The 21,124-nt window shown below is 48.0% G+C and overlaps 7 protein-coding genes across 8 annotated transcripts; 4 read left to right on the top strand and 3 right to left on the bottom strand.

The window, feature by feature from the left end:
• Positions 1-174: 174 nt before the first annotated feature.
• BDBG_04704 lies at positions 175-1,794 on the bottom strand. Of its 2 annotated transcripts, XM_031721796.1 has the most exons (4): positions 1,352-1,794; positions 1,048-1,281; positions 821-944; positions 175-716 (listed from the first exon to the last, which is right to left on the bottom strand). In XM_031721796.1, the coding sequence occupies exons 2-4, from the start codon at positions 1,164-1,166 to the stop codon at positions 495-497; spliced, it is 465 nt and encodes a 154-aa protein (XP_031578670.1). In that variant the 5' UTR covers positions 1,167-1,281; positions 1,352-1,794; the 3' UTR covers positions 175-494. The 2 variants fall into 2 exon arrangements, with proteins under 2 accessions (XP_031578670.1, XP_002624840.1); XM_002624794.2 differs by having other exon boundaries at positions 235-716; positions 1,048-1,728.
• On the top strand, positions 1,560-6,299 carry BDBG_04702 (CCCH zinc finger DNA binding protein). Its single transcript, XM_031721795.1, has 5 exons — positions 1,560-4,325; positions 4,410-4,553; positions 4,650-4,697; positions 4,783-5,077; positions 5,142-6,299. Exons 1-5 carry the CDS (start codon positions 4,215-4,217, stop codon positions 5,945-5,947), a joined length of 1,404 nt encoding a protein of 467 aa, XP_031578669.1. The 5' UTR covers positions 1,560-4,214; the 3' UTR covers positions 5,948-6,299.
• Positions 6,300-7,273: 974 nt separating this feature from the next.
• BDBG_04701 (dipeptidyl peptidase 4) lies at positions 7,274-10,835 on the top strand. The gene is made up of 2 exons (XM_002624791.2): positions 7,274-8,118; positions 8,212-10,835. The coding sequence occupies exons 1-2, from the start codon at positions 8,113-8,115 to the stop codon at positions 10,537-10,539; spliced, it is 2,334 nt and encodes a 777-aa protein (XP_002624837.1). The 5' UTR covers positions 7,274-8,112; the 3' UTR covers positions 10,540-10,835.
• Positions 10,650-14,120, bottom strand: BDBG_04700 (alpha 1,2-mannosyltransferase). Its single transcript, XM_002624790.2, has one exon. It carries the CDS (start codon positions 13,018-13,020, stop codon positions 11,425-11,427), a length of 1,596 nt encoding a protein of 531 aa, XP_002624836.1. The 5' UTR covers positions 13,021-14,120; the 3' UTR covers positions 10,650-11,424.
• On the top strand, positions 14,045-14,424 carry BDBG_17168 (uncharacterized protein; the record flags this gene model as incomplete). Its single annotated transcript, XM_031724950.1, has 2 exons — positions 14,045-14,274; positions 14,349-14,424. The coding sequence occupies 2 exons, from the start codon at positions 14,045-14,047 to the stop codon at positions 14,422-14,424; spliced, it is 306 nt and encodes a 101-aa protein (XP_031578668.1).
• Positions 14,425-14,663: 239 nt separating this feature from the next.
• BDBG_04699 (ABC transporter) lies at positions 14,664-16,999 on the top strand (the record flags this gene model as incomplete). The annotated part of the gene is made up of 7 exons (XM_002624789.1): positions 14,664-14,844; positions 14,926-15,166; positions 15,227-15,485; positions 15,552-16,002; positions 16,072-16,151; positions 16,232-16,385; positions 16,479-16,999. The coding sequence occupies 7 exons, from the start codon at positions 14,664-14,666 to the stop codon at positions 16,997-16,999; spliced, it is 1,887 nt and encodes a 628-aa protein (XP_002624835.1).
• Positions 17,000-19,162: 2,163 nt separating this feature from the next.
• BDBG_04698 (C6 transcription factor) lies at positions 19,163-20,935 on the bottom strand (the record flags this gene model as incomplete). The annotated part of the gene is made up of 1 exon (XM_002624788.2): positions 19,163-20,935. One exon carries the CDS (start codon positions 20,933-20,935, stop codon positions 19,163-19,165), a length of 1,773 nt encoding a protein of 590 aa, XP_002624834.1.
• Positions 20,936-21,124: the final 189 nt, after the last annotated feature.

Below are 21,124 nucleotides of genomic sequence, written 5' to 3'. Positions count from 1 at the left end.
TGTTCTCGTGGCCACCTTCTGTGGGGTTTTTATAGGATTGACACGAATGATAGCTCTGTAGGGCTATGCAAGATTCATTATGTATGTCAATCCTGCATATCTCTCAAATCACAAATGTTGAGGTGGTCATCAACATCTAGCTGGTGACTTATGGAGCGGACCTACTAGGGTATATCCAACAGCAACGCTCCGCCGATTCTACTTTGATGTTAAAAATTCGATATTGAAACAAAACAGTTATAATGGAGTATGTATTATGCATGCTTAAGGTAGTTCGATGCCTCCGAACATCTTCAAGCCCTCTGATACTACTGTCCTCTATGTCAAAAATTGGGGGCTGTATAGTGAGATGTGCAGCAAAGGCCCACTATTTATTGTGCCAAAACCAACGCTGACCACCATTTCTTTCTCAAATAATCTCGCCCCAATAATATATACAGGCATGCAAAGGAAAAATGCGACACCAACAACAACCGCTATAGTAACAGCAGAATCTAAGGAATATCTCCCTCACCTCCCGCCAGCGCCCTCCCAGCTTTGATCAGACCGTAGAGCGGCAACCCGATACTCCATGCCCACACTCCGCTTCGCAAGTAGCTGAGACCTTCCGACTTGACACTCATATACAGCGCGGTGTATATCATACGGGCACCAATATATTCAGCAGCGATCAGGTTTAGATCGCTGGCAGGCAGCTTCGCGGCATTTCCTGCGATCTATTTGATTTTTGTTAGTTGTTATCCCCTCAAAAATTTCTTTGACTAGAACGGCCTTGTGACTTGGCAGGATGCACAATGTTTTATTGACGGTGTGTACATACCATTGCAGCAGCAAACAAAGGAAGGGACTCTAACGCATTCAGATGCGCGCTGTGCGCGCGAAAGAGCTTACCCCATGTCTCCGCTGGGATACGACCCTTGAGTGAGGAGAAGTGGTCGCGAGGCCTGTCGGAGGAAAATCTCTTTGTTAGCAATAATTTCGGGCCGTATATGTCAAATAATGAAATACTTCCCCTGTTCCACGCCCCAGCCCTAGGAGACAACTTACAGGACATTGGATATCTGTTTCATTGAAGCTAGTTTAAGCACGTAGTATCCATGAGGGGCTAGGCCAAGCATATATGCTCCGGCGATGGAGTGAAAGGACCAGTTATTCGTAGCTTGCATGGTTTTTTTTTTTTTTTTTTTTTTTTCTTCCAACAATTGTTCAGAAATTTCGTGGTTGGTAGGGGTAGCCGGGTCTTGGGAGAAATATAAATGGTAAAATATCTTTGAATAAAGCCTAATGATGATTTCAGCGTGCTTAAGAAAACAGAGTCCCCGTTCAGCAGCTCAGGGCACGCATTATATACCTCCCAGCATGATGTTATGTATACCTTCATCTCAACAACGCCATCCATTTGCTCACTGTTGTAATGGCTTTAGATAACGTTATGCTGAGCTTGGCGTAGAAAGGGGCGGCTGTTAATAATGAAGTCACAGATTTTCATACTTCTAGTAGTTTCCGTAGTTTTATAAAGGACGAAACGAGGTCGAGTTTAGATGTTTAGCACTTACACTTTCTCCGTACATTCGCAGAGACTCAGGGGAGGAAGGGAGAAGTTGATGGCAGCGATAGTTAACGATGTCGAGGGAGCTCCAGTTGGTCCGTGCCGGCTGAGCTTGCTATAGCTCAAATAAAATGATGATTTAGACATAGTTTGAAAGCGTTATTGAGAAAAAGAACGCAAGCGAGGTGTGTCTTTCAGGATCCAGAAGTCAACACCCCTAGCTGCATCTCGCCCCCACATTGAACATGTTGCGAGATATCATTGAAGAGACCAATGCACGCCATTTGCACAACATTCGAACACGTTTCAGTTGATAAACACTCTTTTCTTGATCCTCGAGCTATGAAGGGGGGTTTTTCATTGTCACTACCTACGCAGCAGATACCTATCTACCGTGAGGATATTGAACCGGATCTCTAATCAGCATAATCAAGAGCGAGGCTTCCTCATCCCTGATATGCGTGTGACGTGTTCGACACATATCTGGCAACGATTTCTTAGAGAGCTCTTTACGCGTCATCCACCAGTCTATCTCCGGGCGTATTCTCGGCTGAATACCATACACCTCGATGAGTATATGTTGCGGGTTTTCCTAGCACCGTCTATCGTCTATGTTGAGACGCTGCGGCTCCGATGGAGGTCTCCTGCTGAGCCAATTCCCGTCATAACTTCAATGAGCAATTGGTAGCCGTGCAGATTGACTGATGCCGCATGACATTTTCAACGCCTTGATGCCTTATCTTGAGCAAGGTCAATCATGCAGAGGAGCCAACCACGAGCGAAATCTTTTTTTTTTTTCCTTGTATTTAACCAGACGCCTTCAATTGTCAATGCATTTTGCCGCTTCGACAAACGCCGGTTTATTAAATACTAGCGACGCCTACGGAATCTATCTTCAATATTGTTTAACAGTGGCGTTGGAAAGAGGGTATACCAGAGACATATAGCTATGCTCCCTTGCTATTGATCTTGTCGACGAATTCTTGGTGGCATTAATATGCCATACCTACCACTTCTCCCCAGGCATTACGGAGTACCCTTCTCAAAATCTAGGTTCCTCCACTGTCCATCCAACCGCAGTCAGTGATATCATCGACTAAAACATACGGTTGCCAAGGCACTGGAACACCCGCCAAAAACATGCCTCTTATCGAGAGCGACGATTGGCTGTCTATATCATTCTATTGTCTTGGCTATCACAGATTGCTAATGGACCGGAAGAATTAAAGCGCTGACTTCGCCAATTGGGGCGTTGTTAATCCCGAATGGACTAGGCAAAAATAAACATGGAGGGCGTTGTTGGGAGTTCCCATTAGGGGAGTAGGGGAGAGAGAGCGGGAGACGGGGGGAAGCGTTCCACCAATAAATAGTTTCCCATTCCATAACCTCCCTGCACTGAGCTGATTAATGGAGGGTGGTGAAAAGTTCCGGGCGATGTTTACGAATATCGATTGGTTATGACATTTCAGACACTACCACTGGTCAGCAGCCCAGCCTAGATATGGGCTACGCGTATACATAAGAGGAGCGAGGGATCCTGGGGGGGGGGGGTTACCGCTCAAAACGAACATATTTAAATAGCTAGGCAAAATTTCCCGCTTTTCCACCCTAGTGCCTTATGCGACGCATACGCCTATGTCTAATGCCTAAGGAGGGACAGAGTGGTGCGCTGGCGGGCTTTATCTCATAGGTCAACTAGTTCTTCTCCGTGTCATAGGGTCTGGGGCGGGAGCGAGTTAACAAAAGCTAGGGAAAGACCCTTGAACTTTGGGCGGGTCGTAAAATTGATCTGTCTCCTTCCGCCTGTGCATGGATGAGCAAAGCAGAGAATCAGTGATACGAAGTGAGGGCAAGGGAGAAATACCATTTTTCCTAGTTATCAATGGCCCTCATGTAGACCATACGATGTATTCTTGTTTCTTATATCCATTCAATCATGTAATGATGGGGTCGATAAAATGAAAGATGAAACGGAGAAACTCTGAATATTAACAGCCTGCCAGCCAGCATGGGGAAAAAAGAAACGAAAAAAGGGAAAAGAAAACCTCAAACAACCATGAAAAATCGATACGTTGAATCCAGTAGTGTGGGCAAAAGTTGGCAGATGATGCGGGGGTGAGGCGACAACAGCAGCGGCGGGCATGCATCGGTCGGCCTTGGCTTGCGGGACTGGGGGCAATCGGGTCACTCCCTTCGCACCCCCTTCGTTCAGATGTCAATGTCAAGAACAACAAGCAAACAAAAACAAAAACACTGAAAAAAGGCACACGACAACAGAGCCAGCGGCTGACTTGGAGCTAGATATATCCATGAGATTTAATGGAGAGCTGCAGAATAAATGCTCCAGCCGCTACTTCACTCATTTATCTGGCCCCCTTCTCATCCAAGGTCCCGATGTGCCTTTTATTCATTGGTAAATGTATACAGACAGGCTGGCAGATTCACCTACTCCTTGTGTTTAATGTTCTGCAAGGCTTACCTTAATGACGCCTGACAAGTGGCCGTGCGAAATGCCCAAGGTGTATGGCTCAATGTGGATAGGTATCTATATATATATATATAGAGTTGGGGGAACTGCTGTTTTTTTTCCCTTCGAATTCTAAAGCAGCAGATTGTTTATCATTATTTTACCGTACTTCGAATCAACAACGAGTGAAGCAATTCAATGTCCGAAGTTCTAGACATGCCAGGGGCGCTCGTTGGGGTGACCAGCCCTGATCAAGAGCAGTTCATACAGATTAGAAAAGCCAGTGAAGCCGCATGCAGCTTCATCGAGGTGTGTATCCGTGCCTTTTGCTTGCCGGTCTTAATCCGATCCAACTGTTTCATACACTTGAAAACTAACAGATGTGGCAAAAAGGGATTGCTCCAAAAGATCAAGAGCCTCGAAGTTGATCTTGACAAGAAGAACGTGGATCTAGAAAAAGAGAAGGATATGGCAAATATGTATCATCAGCGTGTCAGAGAAACGAAGGCGGATTTGCAGAAGATTCAGCAGAATATGGTTAGGGAACTTGACCCTCCCCGGGAATAGTTCGCAACGAAGTATTTAAACCACTGGGTTCGGCCGGGCTAACTGTACGCGCATCTGATATTTTAGGAACGTAATGCGTTTGTGTCCGTTTTGGTTGACGGAGACTCGATGAATGTATGAGATTTACCCTGTGAATCCTTCTCGATATTAAGCATCACTACCATTGTTGGTTTGTTGTCAATTCTGATGTGAATGATAGTTTTTGGACGAGTTTGTCGAGCAAGGTGAGTCGGGAGGTCAAGAAGCTGCCCGACTCCTAATTCAACTAGTGTCGAGATACGTGCAGAATGAATTGGCCGATCCTCCCGCCCACTTCTCCGTCGATGTCCGTGTATTCGCGAATCTGAAGGGGTTGAGGCGAACATACCAAGCTCATATACTGGACGATGAGAATGAGTTTGAGCTGTTTGTTCGTGGATTCAACATGGGCCATCCCCTGTGCAGCTTTGTGGACGCAGGTGCTGGCAAAGAATGCTCGGATGATAAGATTCGCGGTAAATCTCCTATCGCACTAAGATCCTACGAAAGGACTTGCCAGTTAACCTGCTTCAACTCCAGAAATTTTCAAGTTGCACGCTGGCAATGTCCATTGTAAGCACATCGTGTTTGCCGCTTCCACCGATAACGGATATGCGCGTCTCCTCGGGCCCTACAGCAGTAGTCCGGAATTCTGCAAGCGTGTGACGATGCTCGAAGGCCCACCATTCGAGAAAGAGCTAGCAGAGTTGAAGAATAGGTACCGCACTACCTCATTCCCAACGCTCTTCCGAGACACGAAGCTACCTCCGATTAGAAGAGTTTCATTTTCCGCCACACCTATGTATGAGCCGACCCCGTCTAAATCCCCTCCAAGCTACGCACATGCCGCATCTTTCAGCAGTTCTCCGCCGGGGTATAATTCTTCCCGACCATCCACTCCCGCATCAGTTGAGAAAACGCCAGGTTCACCCAACGGCGCCAATGGACCAGTTTGGTTCAATGGTAATGGTACCGTGAACTCCGGGCCCGCGGTTCTGAAGAATAAATATGGACAGCGCGTCGACTCCTCCATCAAGCCTTCATCCAGCATTGTCCAAAGCCTGAAATCGCGGAAACTTTGCAACCCATACCATTTGCTGGGCGCCTGCCACTTTGTTGCTTGTAAGCATGAGCATGGCGAACGGCTGAGTGAGAAAATGATGGAGGCTCTGCGCTACGTAGCACGACTCGCACCGTGCCCTTCCGGATTGGAGTGCGAGGATGAAAATTGTTATTCCGGTCACAGGTGCCCGAACAATCCGTGCCACCGACCAAATTGTCATTTCCCGAAGGAGATGCATGGGGTTGACACCAAGATTTGTAAAACGCTGAGCGTACAGTTGTAGTCTGGGCAATTAGTAGTTCCAGTCTCAAATAGGAAGGAAGATATGGTATTCGACGGGTGGAAACCCGGGCCTGGAGGCTTTATGTTGTGATTTCTAATAGTGTTAATTTCGTTGCGACTTGGTAAATACGAACGAACGATTCTTGGAGCCACAGTTGTGTTGATAGTGGTGGCGTTCATTAGCTTAATATGCATGCAGAGCACCAAATTCGAGCTTGACTGTTTTAACTGAAATTTCGGCAGCGTACCTGGTGTTGGTGCATAATTGTTAAACCAAGGATGGCTTGCGATATACCTGCCCAGTGTTTCGCAGCGGAAATTGTACGGGATGTCCTTGGTAGTCTCATGGTTTATATTAGAGTAAAGCCTCGTTCCAGAGTAGTATGCGTAGGGTCCTGCGGTTCGGAGCGGGGAATGACTGGAAGGAATAAATAAAGAAATTTTTATTTCCTGAACCAGCGTGGAGCCGCATACCAAATATAAGCTTTGGCGTAGTTAGTTATGGAAGCGGAGGGCCGGAAAGCAAGGAACGGCCCGGTTGATTGGCAATGCAGCGCAACGTAGGTTGGGATGCCAGATAATGTACGGAGTACTGTAACTACGGAGTAGATATATGTACACGTTATGTACTTCAACAACTTCCTTGATCACACCACATTCTTGATCATTTTGATCTCTGCCCTTAGAGAAGTATGGCATTCATTTTCACGTTTCGGGCTTTTCAAATAGGAATGGAGACCTGCAGCTTTGCAATTGGCATCCAGGAAGCTAGTAACAGAGAATCTGATGAATAGTTAGCCAACTGACAGGGTAAACACTGCGTTTCGAGGCGAGGACATGGGTGTTGGAGCGGGGAAGGATGCAAATAATCTTCTCCTACGCACACATGCCGCAACTTTCCGATGATGAGAGTCACAAACCGCGCGAAGGCTCAAGGCTGGATTGTTTACCCCCGGATAATTCATGCCCAGCGGCTTGGAGAGTAAGAAGAAGCTGCAGGGTATGCAGTAGACGACGTTACCTCAGCCTGGGCTAGTGAGAAGTTGTTCGAATAGGAGGGCGTTGTAAGGTGTTGGAGAAAATTGTTTGATATATTGTGCTCTAATTTCAAGATGTGTGTGTGTCCTGGCAAATCTCCACCGCTAATAAAAGATTTTGAAGAGACCAGCGGCTGCAGGACAGACTATTAGACTGGCAGGTTGGAATTGGATAGCCCTGAATTCAGACGCACAAATATGAGAGAGAGTTCGCCAATATTAATTATTATTATTATTGAGGTTGAGCAACGAAGGATGGATGAGGAAACATCGCACGGAGTACTTACCATACTCTGTTGTGTCTGCCGTTGTTAGCCGGGAAGCTAGCCCCTGAACTAGCCCCTGAACCGCCTTCACTAGCTTTAACTAACTGGAGGCTGGCTTAACAAAGTTCTAGCGTCTTGGCCTTCCGGATGCTTAACTGAAGCCCCTTCTCCGCGTTTGTCACTCCACACTCACTCGGCAGTAGTAGTGAGTCTACACTCCGCAAAAAAAAGAAATCATCATCACACAACACAGAACCAGCACCGCCAGCATTTTGATGTGATGTATATACATGTACATGTACAAAAGACTTCGCCTTATTGCTCACAATGACGCACTTAACATTTCCACCAATTGCGACCCACCCTGCCTTCTCCCCAGTGCCAGGAGAAACCAAAACCCATTATGCCCGTCGTGGAATTATTGTCGAGTTGTTCGATGTAACATCCTCCTCCCTGTTAAATGACGGCTAAGAGGAGCTAGCAAAGTCCTGGCTCAGCAGCTCCTGATTTGCGGGAAAGAAGAAGGTGCCATTGACGTGAAAGATCGGCAAGCTCTCGGTCGAGTCAGGGGAAATCATGAATTTGCGGGTATATATATATATATATCGTCTTGCGCATCACCACCCCCTTCGCTTTTACTCAACATGGGTTATTTGCAGACGCTGTGGACACTGCGGTTATCGCGATCCCGGGGAAAACTTTAGATTTCAGTGTTTCGTCAAGGAGTACGCTGCTATCGCCTTACAGTCGTTCCCGCGGTTTCCCTTCTCGTGCATCTCCAGAGCTAAAGAGCATTGGTTGCGGCATTGTTTATCGATATCACTATCATTTCTTGAAGAGATCGCACATTGGAGAATTTCAACATGAAGGTAAGTAAGCCGGGCAAAACACACATATTCATGACCAACCACGGTATGGACTCTGAGAATGCGATATACTGATTGAGCAGCCTAAATGCATAGACATTTATGCTCCTTTTCCTTGCGGGCATCTGCCAGGCTATTGAACCCGCGCGCCAGCCGCATCCTCCTATTGGCGGCGGTGATAAGCTTCTGACCTATAATGAGACGGTTCCCAGGGCGAAGATTTCTCCCGCAACTATCTCAGTGGACTGGATCTCCACGGACGAGGACGGCCAGTACTTGTATCAGGACGAAGACTCAACTCTCGTTATCCAGAGCATCATTACTGAAACCAAGAAGACGTTGATCAAGGCTGACCAAGTGCCGGATGACGCTCATGAATATTTCCTCAAGCCGGACCTATCGGCTGTGATGTGGGCTACCAACTACACCAAGCAGTATCGCCATTCTTACTTCTCTAACTACTTTATTCAAGACGTTAAGACAGGCGAGTTGACTCCTTTGGCCGAAGACCAAGCCGGTGATCTGCAGTATGCTGCTTGGGGCCCCGTTGGGAACACAATCGCATACGTCCGTGGAAACAATTTGTTTATCAGGAAGGACGGTACCACCACACAAATTACTACCGATGGTGGCCCTGACACCTTCAACGGCGTCCCCGACTGGGTCTATGAAGAAGAAATCTTCGGTGATCGGTATGCATTCTGGTTCTCTCCTGACGGGAAGTCACTTGCATTCCTACGCTTCGACGAAACTGGGGTGCCTACATTCACAATCCCGTACTATATGAACAACAAAAAAGTGGCTCCACCCTACCCTAAGGAGCTGGATCTCCGTTATCCAAAGGTGTCTGAAACAAATCCCACGGTTGAATTCCACCTGCTAGATATGAGCTCACTCAAGAGCAAAAAAGTGCCCACTGATGCGTTTCCCGCGGATGAGTTGATTATCGGTGAAGTTGCATGGGTCACGGAAAAGCACCAAGAAGTCGTTTTCCGCGCTTTCAACAGAGTCCAAGATCAGGAAAAGATTGTCTTGGTGGACACGGGCTCCGGAAAAGCTTCAGTAGTTCGTGAACGGGATGGCACCGATGGTTGGTTGGACAATCTGATGTCCATCCAATACGTTGGCAATGTTAAAAATGATAAGACCCAAGGCCACGGCGACACTTACTATGTTGACATCTCTGATGAATCAGGGTGGGCACATATTTACCTGTTCCCCGTGAAGGGGGGCAAACCGATCGCATTGACCTCTGGCGAGTGGGAGGTCACGGGTATTGTTAGCATCGATACGGAGCGCGAATTGATCTACTATCTTTCAACCAAACATCACCCGACAGAACGGCATCTATATTCCGTTTCATACAGCACTTTGAAAACAAAAGCTCTCGTCGATGACACGGTTGCGGCGTACTGGTCTGCGTCTTTCTCCTCCAAGGGCGGATATTATATTCTCACCTACCGTGGCCCGGACGTTCCTTACCAGGAACTATACTCTATTGATTCCCCCAAGCCCCTCCGGGTAATCACCAGCAATGAGGAAATAGTGAACAAGCTCAAGGAATACAAACTGCCCAAGATCACATTTTTCGACATCCCCATTGAATCCGGTGATACCCTGGCTGTCATGCAACGCCTTCCAGCGAACTTTGACCCAAGGAAGAAATATCCAGTCCTCTTCACCCCATATGGTGGACCGGGGGCCCAGGAGGTCAGCAAAGCGTGGAAAGCGCTTAACTGGAAAGCCTACATCGCATCCGACCCAGAGCTAGAATTCATCACCTGGACCGTCGACAATCGCGGCACGGGTTTCAAGGGCCGCAAATTCCGCGCCACCGTGGCCAAGCAACTCGGGCTGCTCGAAGCCGAGGACCAAATCGCCGCGGCCAGGTCCCTGGGCAAGAAATGCTTCGTCGACAAGGACCGCATGGGCATCTGGGGCTGGAGCTACGGCGGCTACCTCTCATCCAAGGTGCTCGAGACAGACAGCGGCATCTTCTCCTTCGGCATGATCACCGCCCCCGTCTCCGACTTCCGCCTCTACGACAGCATGTACACCGAGCGCTACATGAAGACCTATGAGCAAAACGAGGCGGGCTACAACGCCACCGCCGTGCGCAAGCCCGAGGGCTTCAAGAATGTCGCGGGCAGTTTCCTCGTGCAGCACGGCACGGGCGATGATAACGTGCACTTCCAGCACGCGGCGGCGCTGATTGATCTGCTGATGGGTGCCGGGGTGCCACCGCAGAAGATGGCGACGCAGTGGTTCACGGATTCTGACCATAGTATCCGGTATAATGGTGGTTCTGAGTTTTTGTATAAGCAGCTTACGCGCATGCTGTATAAGGAGAAGACCAGGGATGTGACGAAGGGGCCTGAAGGACATCAGTGGAGCCGAAGAGGTCGTGAGGGGCCGAGCGTTTAAAGTCCATAAACGAATGTTTATTATTGTTCGTACGTGTTGTAAATAAAGAGGGGTGTATTTGGAGGTTTTTATGAGATGGGTGGCTTGGTGTTGGATACGAAGTCATATATTCTCTCTTTTTATTATTATTACTTACTTACTATTTCTTTCATGGAAAGCCGTACTCTTCTCTGACCAATGAATATTGAACACCATATACGGAGTATTGATTGATTGAACACGTATTCCGCACAGTTCTCTCCTTCTTTAAGTCAGTAAGAAAGCACCAATTAAAACTATCATCATTATCACTCCATAGACATTGTGGTACATGTACCCTTGCAAAGCACGAAGCTCAGGAACCCGGGTCTCTCTATCTATCTCTCTAACCGAGTGTATCTATCTATCTATATGTATGCACGTTTATGTATACAGCGATCTCTATATCAAAACGCATGTGCAAGAATCAAGCAATGACACGAACACGAACGGCGAAAGTAAAGAGACACAGGGGCGTGGGACTGCTGAGCAATGACATAGACAGGCCCAGGTGCACACTGTTGGGGACCACCAACGCCTCCCCAAGGGGATATATACCGGGGAATAAAAAAATATATGAAAGAAATATGGATATGAAAGTTACTTGTTGGTCCCGCTCAAGAGCAAAAGAAGAAAGAACCCCCCCCCCCCCCCCAAAAGGGGAAAAAAAAAGAGGAAAAAGAGGAAAAAGAGGAAAAAGAAAAGAAAGTTAGTAAGAAATAATTATACAACACTCATTCCATATCAATAGCCGACTGCTCGCCCCAACCATTAACCGCGAACACTGACGCCCCAGTCGCAGGAAGAGAGAGGGGAGGGAAATGCGTTCCTCCTTTGGCTCGATAATCGATTTTAAAGCTCGATCCATCACGTCTCCCAAAGCCCCATCACCCCATCCACATCCACACCCTCCGCCTCCGCCCCAAACACATTCCCCCAATACCTCTGCACCCGCTCGCAGATACCCTCCTTCCCTTCCCACGAGCGAAACTTGCCCTTCAGCTCGCAGGCCACCCACAGGATCTCCTCCCAGTATGCGCGCTCGACATCATAGCCGAAGCGGGCGAGGGTGTCGCGCGACACGACCCAGGCGCGTCCGTCGCTGCCGTCGGGGCGGTAGGTCGGTTTTGTCTCGTGGGCTAAGTCGAAGACGGTGGCTGGGTTGAATTTGGGGAAGTTGGCGTGGATGAAGGAGACGCGGGGTGAGGTTTTGTTGTTGTTGCTATGGTGGTTGTGGTTGTTATTATTATGATTATTGTTGTTTTTCTTGTGGGAGTTTGTGAGGGTGAGTTGGTAATTGCGATATTCGTCAGAAGGGTCGAATTGGACCATTGCGGAACCGGCGATGTCAGTGCCATCTTTTCCCTTTACATGTCCAATTGCCGTGACGGCTTCGCTGGTGGCGTAGAAGGGTTCGCCCGCTGCGGAGGCGGCCTGGAGGAATGTCTCCTTGTCACCTTCACCTGGCGCACCTTGTGAGAGGAGCGGGAAGTAATGGGAGGGTCCGTAATAGTTGTAGTAGGCAGCGAGAAGGAGGGTTATTGGGTGTGTCTTCTTGGATAGGAGGATTTGGCCCGTTTCTGACGAGGCACGTAGCCCCACGGAAGGGATTGGTTGTTGTGATATGTTGTAGTATAGGGGGGACACGGTGGAGATCCAGAAATCGGGCCAGGTGACCATTCCGGTCAGTTTGAAAGGGTTTAAGTCGAGGTGTTCTTCCGGTTTGCGTAAAGGAAAACAGTCTGCGTCTAACCAGACGATTTCTTCGAAGGAGGAGAAGAGCATAGCGAAGATTTTGAGCTGGTAGTGGGCTATCTCGACCAGAGGTTTTTGGTCGCCAGTGTCATTAGCCGAGTCGCCATCGTCGCCTGTGCGTACTGGAGAAGCGCTTAGAATATCGGAAAGGACAACGCAGCGGCCGTTCAGGGAGGGGATGACGTCGTCGCAAATGCTGCTCTCATATTCGGCACGGTCTTTGAGGAAGAGTTCGACGGGGAGATTTGAACCAGTACGGCGTAACATGCGCAACGAGGATATGAAAACGGGCAGATACTTCCCCCCCGCTGTAGATACCACTCCGCGACTTTTCGGAATAACCACGGGCTTCAAATTGGGGGACGCTATAACCTGCTGAAGGAACCGTGTATGCGCCTGTTGCATCTTCAGTACATCTCCCTCCGGCATGGAGATCAGGGAAGGACGTGGTGGCGGCTGGGCGGCGTTGAACCCGACCGCATCCGCCTGGCGATCTCGATGTGGGGGCGGGCAATCCGGCGCATTTTGGCGGAGGATCGGCAGAAGGGCATGCCAAAATTCGATCTGGCGGGCCTGGAGGGAACGGGTTTCGAGGGCAGAGGGCAGAATGTATATCCTGGCATCCGATGATCTTCTGAGCGCGTGAATGGAGAGGTATGTGAGAAGCAGGAGGCAGAACGCGGCTAGCGCTCTGAGAGGCCTGGCCATAATTGTTTAATTAACTTGTTTCGTTTCCCCCACGTCCTTTGACGCAGGAGAATCGCAGAAGAGTCCAGGGACTGACTGCCAATCGGACAAGGGGCAGATGACGGCGAATGGAGTGAGATGGACAGACGCGGGCCGCATGCGTGGTATGTTATGGAGTTAATCGAAGCAGGTTTGGGGATGGCAGGAGGCTGGGGCCATAACTACCGCTTGGCCGCTAGCAATGGACCTGGGCAGGCAGTTAAAGCTGGAGCACGCAGACAGAGATGATTAGCTCAGATAAAGCAATACAATAATGAATATTAATAGGTTAATGGTAGTGGTAGTGGTAGAGGTCTCTTCTGCAAACGAGTAGATGAAGCCACATCCGCAGATCCTGCACTGACTGGATTGACTGGATTGACTGGGACGTGCCTTTGATTTAGATGATGCTAGGGGCTAAAAAAGAAAAAAGACGGAAAAAATAGTGTAAATTCAATCGTGGCGCGAGTTAAATAACTCACTAACTAGCTGGAGGATCTTCTTGATATTGTTCCTCAACAATAATAGACACAGTTTGCATGTTTTCCCACGTTGAGGCTTTTGGAGGCTCGCATGCAGAGAGTATAAATCTCCGACCTCTCCCACGGTTTGTTCGACAGATTGATCTTATCCTGATGGCGCTCGCATTTCCTCATCTGTGTCTGAATAAAACGACACATCCCGTTCTTCGTTCCTAGTCCCTAGTTACCTGGTGGCCGTCGATCTTGTGTTACGAGACTAGCCTAGTAGTTAACTTGGAGTCGCTCTTATCCCTCCATCATTCCACACAAATGCACTCCAATCCATCGTTGCTATGATTGATTAACTATGATTGCTGTGTTCGGCCGGCTGCTTCCCGGCTACTACGATGGCTCATTTCCAGCTGGCTGCCAACAACAGACCTTGCTACAGACACCGCACACTGTGCGAGAGGTGGTGCAACTAACGCCGACCATTCTAAGTTAACTTAACACCGGGCTACTGCACGTTTTCTCACCCGCGAACGATGCTGTTCATCCTGTGGGAGTCTGAGAATCCCTCCAGTGTCCAACATGTGCATCGCCCTAGCCACCCTAGCCAGGGCATATCCATGCCCGAATGCCGGCGAAGACCCAGTTCAGCATCCAGGATCTACGTTTCGTCCGGCTTGGGGGGCTTTTGGGTTGGCCACGGGCCACGTCGCCTCCTCAATGGGCCCTCATTGAAACCCCAAAATTTGTGGTCGTCGGCGACTCAGTGAGTTTGGAAGAGAGAATAAAAAAAACTTTAACATAACTACGTCTCGGGCTTTATTACTCTGTATTCTCCAGTTCGTTCCCCGTTCGCTCGTCGATGGTGGCGGACCCACCCTGGTCACCGCTCTGCGCTCGTGTGGCGGCCCAGTGAGGGAAGGGGAGGGGGCGCGCGGGGAGCCGGGGAGGTTCAACCTCGTCTGTTGGTGTTTGTTCTTATATATAAAGGGCGCCTGTTAAGCGGCTGTGGGTGGTGCATAATGCGTCATTCAATTAATCTCCTCTTTTCCATAAATAAAAGGGAGGCATCTTCTTCCGTCCCATATATTCTTGCATTCTAAATTCGACTTTCCTGCTCCCCTCTAGCTTGCTAGCTGTATACGAATATAGAGGATGTCGCTTGGCTCAATGACAATGGGTCCAGACGTCGAGGCAACCGGTGGTGAACATGCGTTTCTCATGAACGAGACAGTCCATTCCTTTGCTTGGAAAGGCGTGGCTGTCACAGTTAAGGACCGCGAAACAAAGAAACAAAAGGCTATCCTTGAAAACTCGAACGGCCATGTCAACCCAGGTGTGTATTACTAACATAAATTTCTCATATCACTGCTCATTTAGTTACTCCGTGGATAATGCTCTCTAACTCAAATCGTAGGAGAGGTCATGGTCCTAATGGGCCCTTCGGGTAGTGGAAAAACTACCTTATTGAACGTACTCGCCCATCGTCAGTCTGCCCCCGGTGCTGAAATAGAGGGAGACATTCTCGTCAATGGACAAAATATCGACCTCGAGATATTTAGGAACATCAGTTCCTACGTCGAGCAGGAAGATGTTCTGGTGGGAGCCTTGACAGTGGAGGAGACACTATATTTTGCCGCTCAGCTCTCCCTTCCCAGGTGAGCCGGTTATTGCACCTCCATCCTCAATTGGAACCATATTCTAACTCCAACTTGCAGCTCCATCCCTAAAAAACAACGCTTGCAACGTATTTCCACTCTCCTCAATTCATTCGGAATACAAAACCAGGCCAAGACCTTGATTGGGACCCCGATTCGCAAAGGCATCAGCGGCGGCCAGAAACGCCGTGTGAGCGTGGCTAGCCAGCTGATTACATGCCCTAAAATAATATTCCTTGATGAACCGACTAGCGGCCTGGACTCCACAGCCAGTTTTGAAGTGATGTCTTTTGTAAAGAAACTTGCGCAGAATAATAAAGTGAGCTTATTCCCCAGGGCCTGGACGCTTGTGACATTTACGTTACTGACAACAACTGCTGCTAAGCTCATCGTGATCGCGAGCGTTCACCAACCGTCTACTGCAACCTTTGAGACCTTTGACAAGCTCATGATTCTATCCGCAGGCCGCACCTGTTACTTTGGACCCAGCTCCGAAATGAAACCCTACCTCGACAGGACTGGATATCGCATGCCGCTCCAGATGAACCCCGCAGAATTCGTCCTCGACCTAGTCAACACCGATTTCGCAAGCGACCAGGAATTCGCGGACGAGCAACTCTCCAAGATTTTCACTAATTGGGAAAATTCAGACGAGGCCTCGGCGCTTGATGCGGACGTTGAAAAAGTCGCAAGCCAAGCTGAGAAGCATGAGATTTGCGCCTCATCCGTAAGAGGTGCCAGCGCCGTTGGTACCGTCTTTACTCTACTCCATAGGTCCTTTGTTAAGAGTTATCGCGATGTATTCGCATATGGCGTTCGAATCATCATGTATCTCGGTACGTTATTCCCCTTGACATGTCCCTTTTTTCGCAGAACAGCCGGGTTCAAGTACTAACACAGTCCAGGGTTGGCGATTCTGGTCGGCACGGTCTGGCTCCGGCTGGGTTCCGGCCAAGAAAATATCCAGCCGTTTATCAACGCAGTGGTAAGTAGAATACCCACACGCGTCTATAGAATCTCCCGATCGGGTTGCATGATACTAACGAACCCCCCTCTCCGTCATAGTTCTTCTCATCTGCATTTATATCCTTCATGGCCGTCGCTTACGTCCCTGCATTCCTCGAGGACCGCGCGATTTTTATCAAAGAAAGGGCCAATGGATTATACGGACCCTTATCATTCGTCATCTCCAATTTCATAATTGGCATTCCATTCCTATGTAAGTAAACCTGGATACATCCTTCGCACAAAAACAAAAGACAATTCCAATTCCCAACCAGCTCACTAACCCTAACCACACAACAAAAAACAGTCGTCATAACAATCCTCTTCGCCGTCGTCTCCTTCTGGCTCGTAAACTACCACAACACCGCAACAGGCTTCTTCACCTTCGTCATGTGGCTCTTCCTCGACCTCCTCGCCGCCGAATCCCTCGTCGTCCTCATCTCCTCCCTCTTCCCCAACTTCGTCATCTCCCTCGCCCTAACTGCCTTCGCCAACGGCGTCTGGATGTGCGTTGGCGGCTTCATGGTCTCTCCTACCGTCCTCAACGTCTTCTGGCGCTACGTCTTTCACTACATCGACTACCAGGCCTACGTCTTCCAGGGCCTGATGGTTAACGAGTTTGCCGACAGGACTTTTGATTGTGGGGCCAATTGCCAGTGTATGTATGCCAGCGAGCTGGCGTCTGAGTGTAAGATCGCTGGGACAGGGGTGCTGAGTGCTTATGGGTATGCGACGGGGAGGACTGGGAAGTGGGTGGGCATTCTACTGGCTATCACCGCGGTCTACAGATTCTTTGGATGGGGCGTTTTGTACCTGAGAAAGAGGTAGCGAGCGTTAGGAGCAGACGTCAAAGCCTGGATTTGTTCAATCGGTTTGCTTCAACACCTGCTATACACGATAGCATCTTGAAAGCTATTGATGTTTTGCATGTATATATTGTAGCGTGATTATTAGCTATTTTTGCTTTGGTCCTCTTGTTTTGCGCTTGTGTTTTGAAAACCTCTGAATAGGTTTTAAAATAGTCATACATCGGGATACTAATAGAATAATTGTAATATAAATATACATCTTCCCCGCTTCTTAGATTGGTCAACAAAAGTTAACAAACATCCCATCTATACCCCCATGCACTTTTCAGCATATAATACTCTTCTAAAGCTAGCTATGGTTACATCTGCTCCCTTCGTGCATCCCTGCTACACAACATATCATATAATCGAGCGGCAGCAGAACAACAGAGTTAGGCAACGTTGTGCAGAGAGAAAAAGTACCCGTCTTAAATGAACTGTTCAACGTGTTTGTTCTTTATTTTGGTTCCCGTCCTGCAAAGCATTAATAAAAGCATAAAAGATTAAGCATAAAGGTTATAAATGACCCCTGCTAGTTCCTTAGTTAGTTCCTTTTAACTTTAAAATACAATGAGTCCTCAGCATCTTATTAACGCCCATATATACGCAGTACAGTTATTAGACTTCAAATACCAATATCCCTACCATTCATTATTAATCTGAAACCAAAATGTCCCCCCCAATCCAATCCCATTCCCAGTCCTCCCCCCCTCTTCTTCTTTCCTTCCCTCCTCTTACAGCGTACACAATGTACACTTTTTCCCATACGATCTAAAACCTTTGTATCAGTCTCCGCAAGTCGCTCAACCCGACAAACATTCAAATAATAACTACTCAACGTGGCTCTTAATTCCCATCACCTGCACTGGCCATGGTCCATGGCACAGACAAAGACACACACACAAACACACACACATACATACTCTCTCCCATTCCACATATCGGGCGGCAACAATAATAATCAATATAAAACATCAAAAGATTCACCTCGGCCCCACCAAAATTGATCGGGCTCCAGTGTGGAGCCCTTGTATTTAACTTTTTCAGGCGCTCTTCCAAGTTTTAGGCAAATACAAACATATACAAAAACAAAATATAAAAAATAAAATAAAATAATTTGCCGCTATTTTAGATGGAATTATAATAATAATAATAATAATAATCCAGCTCAAGAATTTTGAATTAGCACAGATTGCTGACGGAAATGCAAGTACGCTGGCGACTGGCGTCAGTGGCGTGTAATTGGCGCCGGCAAGGTATGACGTCAGAGGCCGATGCTGGTTAGTCAACTGGCTGTGGGCTGGAACGTCGGGAGGCGTTGGTTTAGAAATTATAATTAAAGTAATAACTAAGCTTTTGTGTTTTTTTTTTTTTTTTTTTTTGTTCTCTTGTGTGTGTCTCGGGCTTTTGAAAATAAGAGCAGCAGCAGTAGTTACATTGATAGTTAACGTTTTTCGATGAAAAATTTCCTGTGGAAAAACTTGTTGGTTGAACAGTGGATAAATAAATGTTAATTTAAATAATACCTGCACGCCTGTAATCTGTAGCTCATCCCATAATCCTGGGTGTAGATTGGTTGGTGGGAGTTTCTGGGATTTTTTTTAGGAGCACAAAGTACTCCGTACATACTTCTGATTTGCCATGTTCCCGCCAACATGGGATTATGCAGGGCATGCAGAAGTGCAGGTGCATTTTGTGGGTTGTGACTGCGATGAGTTGTATGCTTAATTGAACGCAGAGTGTAACTGATTAGTTAGACAAAATATAAATAAAACAAAGGCTCAATGCAGCCCGAAAGCGACTCTCTCCTGCTATCAGTGTACGCCGGATGTAATTTGCCGTGATATCCCCTTCCGTCCCAATCAATGAAGCCACTCTCTATCAAACACCACTACCGTCCACTATGTATTCAGAAGAAGGTTCATATTTATAATAACCGAAATACACTGAAAAAAAAAAAAAAAAAAGAAAACGGGAATTGAGGATCCAAGGGGATTTGTGTGCTTTTTTTCTGTTTCGTGTTAAATTTGGAAAAAAAATAAAAGAGAGAAGGGGGGGGGGGAAAGAAAAGGAAAGAAGAGGGAAAAAAAAGAAAAGAAATGAAAAAAGCAAGAAAGAAAGAAAGAAAGAAATACATCTCAGGCTACATATTCGGGTTCATGGTAATATCTCCCAACCACATATCACTATACAGCAACACATTAACGTCTGGGCCCGGATCTTCCAAAGTCGCTTGAGTAGGTGGCAAGAGACCAATCTCCAACACCTCTCGTGCCAACATTTTGATATGCCACATAACCTGATGCGCCAGCGCCCATGTGCGGTCCAGTGCTTTCAGTTCTCCAACGATCAACGCTATGCGGTCCCTGCGGGGCTCGATCGAGTGCCCGACATTGACGGAGCAGGCGCAGAGTTCAACGACTGCGCCAAGGACAAGGCCGCAGATAAAAAAGGGAGTGTGCTTGAGGAGAGGGGTGCGGATGGAGCCCAGGGCAACGATCCCGTTCCCAGCCTCGAGCGCTTTGGAGGCGTGCGTGAGTGTGTGGGAAGTGGGCGGCAGGTAGGTTCCCCTGCGCGCACAGGCAATGGTGGCATTAGCAGTAGGGGAGGCCATTAGACACGATCGTGGCAGGTGGAGATATATTGAGGCACAGTGGACCAGCATGTAGGCGCGGAACAATACCTGGTCGACGGTTCCGTCAATGCATAGAGCGTTGGGCCTGTCCTCTGGTGCATGGCGGAACCAGCTACCGATATTTGCTTCGAGAGCTTCAACTTGGTCACGTACGTCTTCGTCGTCAAGTGTGACACCGAGGGCTATTCCCCGCTTCAACAGGTGAGTTGCTTCGACTGCATAGCAGAAAGACGAGTATTTAGGTGAGTGATCGGCAAATACACGGTTATAGAATTGGGTGGTTGACGGTGGCTCAACGAGGCTGATGCCGGTGCAGTAACTAGCCTCCTCGCTGGGAAGATGTACGTCCATGGTCAAGTTTCCAATCTTCAAGGGACAGTGATCAAATGCCCCAAACATGACATCAGTCATGTAGATTTCCCACCAAGTTCGCCTTATGCTCTCTTCACGAACAAAGTTACCGCCTGCGAGAACTTCAACCATGGATTTCCGGTGCATGCCCAGTTCAACGGCTAAGTTAACCGCAATGGAGAAGTAAGAGATGGCCTCTTCGCGATCGTTTCGCGCGTGGAGAATCGTTGCAAAGAGAAGGAGAGCTTGGACTTTCTGATAGGACGGTTCCCGATCATTCTCAATCGCTTTGGCTGTGGAAATTTTGTAGGCATCGGTAGACACTCCGAAAGCAAAATGAGCGCCAACGAATTTCATAACTGTCTTCAAACATGCTGGAAACGGGGAAATGAAATGCAGCAAGTGGGTAGGGGGCATTATTGGATGAGATTCGTGGAAAAAGGCGTAGTAAAAGTCAACCAGTCGCGCATCACTGTCATCGGTATACATCGGGTCACCAACTTTTGAGATGAGGTTGTTACGACGTAGAATCCCTTGATCTAGCAATGCTAGAGGCGATGTATCCAAGGACTCTGTGGAGGAGCTAGCGTTCATGATCGAAGGATCTTGAGCTGCCCATTCTGGCGTCTGCATCACATTGTTGAAATCGAAGTTGTTTGGCGACTTGGACTGATTGTCAGACGGTACAGATGAGCCAGATGGAGAACTTATACTAGTCCTTGCGGCTATAGTTGGCTTAGGTGTCGACCTGTAGCCACGGCGAGACGGGGTGTATTCGCATAAGGTGCGCGTTTTCCGGCATCGGCTGCAGACCGGATGTAGGCCGTCGCACTTGAGATGTTTCTTCCGACAAGCACGACATGCGAGCGGGACAGGCGAGGAAGCCTGAGTCGTTGTTCTCTGCGTCGTTCCTGTTGTCGCTTTCTGCATTGTATGCAGTTCGAGGAGGAAAAAAATATAAATAAAAATAAATAAATAAAAAATAAGGACAAAAGAAAATGTATGTTAATAATGTGAATATAATATGAAATGGAGCAACACAGTCTCACATGGAATCAGGGGAAATGCATTTTGAAGGATGTTTTCGAGCTTTCTGTGAGCATCAAGGAGATATATAAA

This window comes from Blastomyces gilchristii (genome assembly GCF_000003855.2).
Source record: "Blastomyces gilchristii SLH14081 genomic scaffold supercont1.9, whole genome shotgun sequence".
Lineage (NCBI taxonomy): Eukaryota > Fungi > Ascomycota > Eurotiomycetes > Onygenales > Ajellomycetaceae > Blastomyces > Blastomyces gilchristii.
The sequence above is the reverse complement of the archived record's forward strand: the minus strand, read 5'-3'. Positions and strand labels throughout refer to the sequence as shown.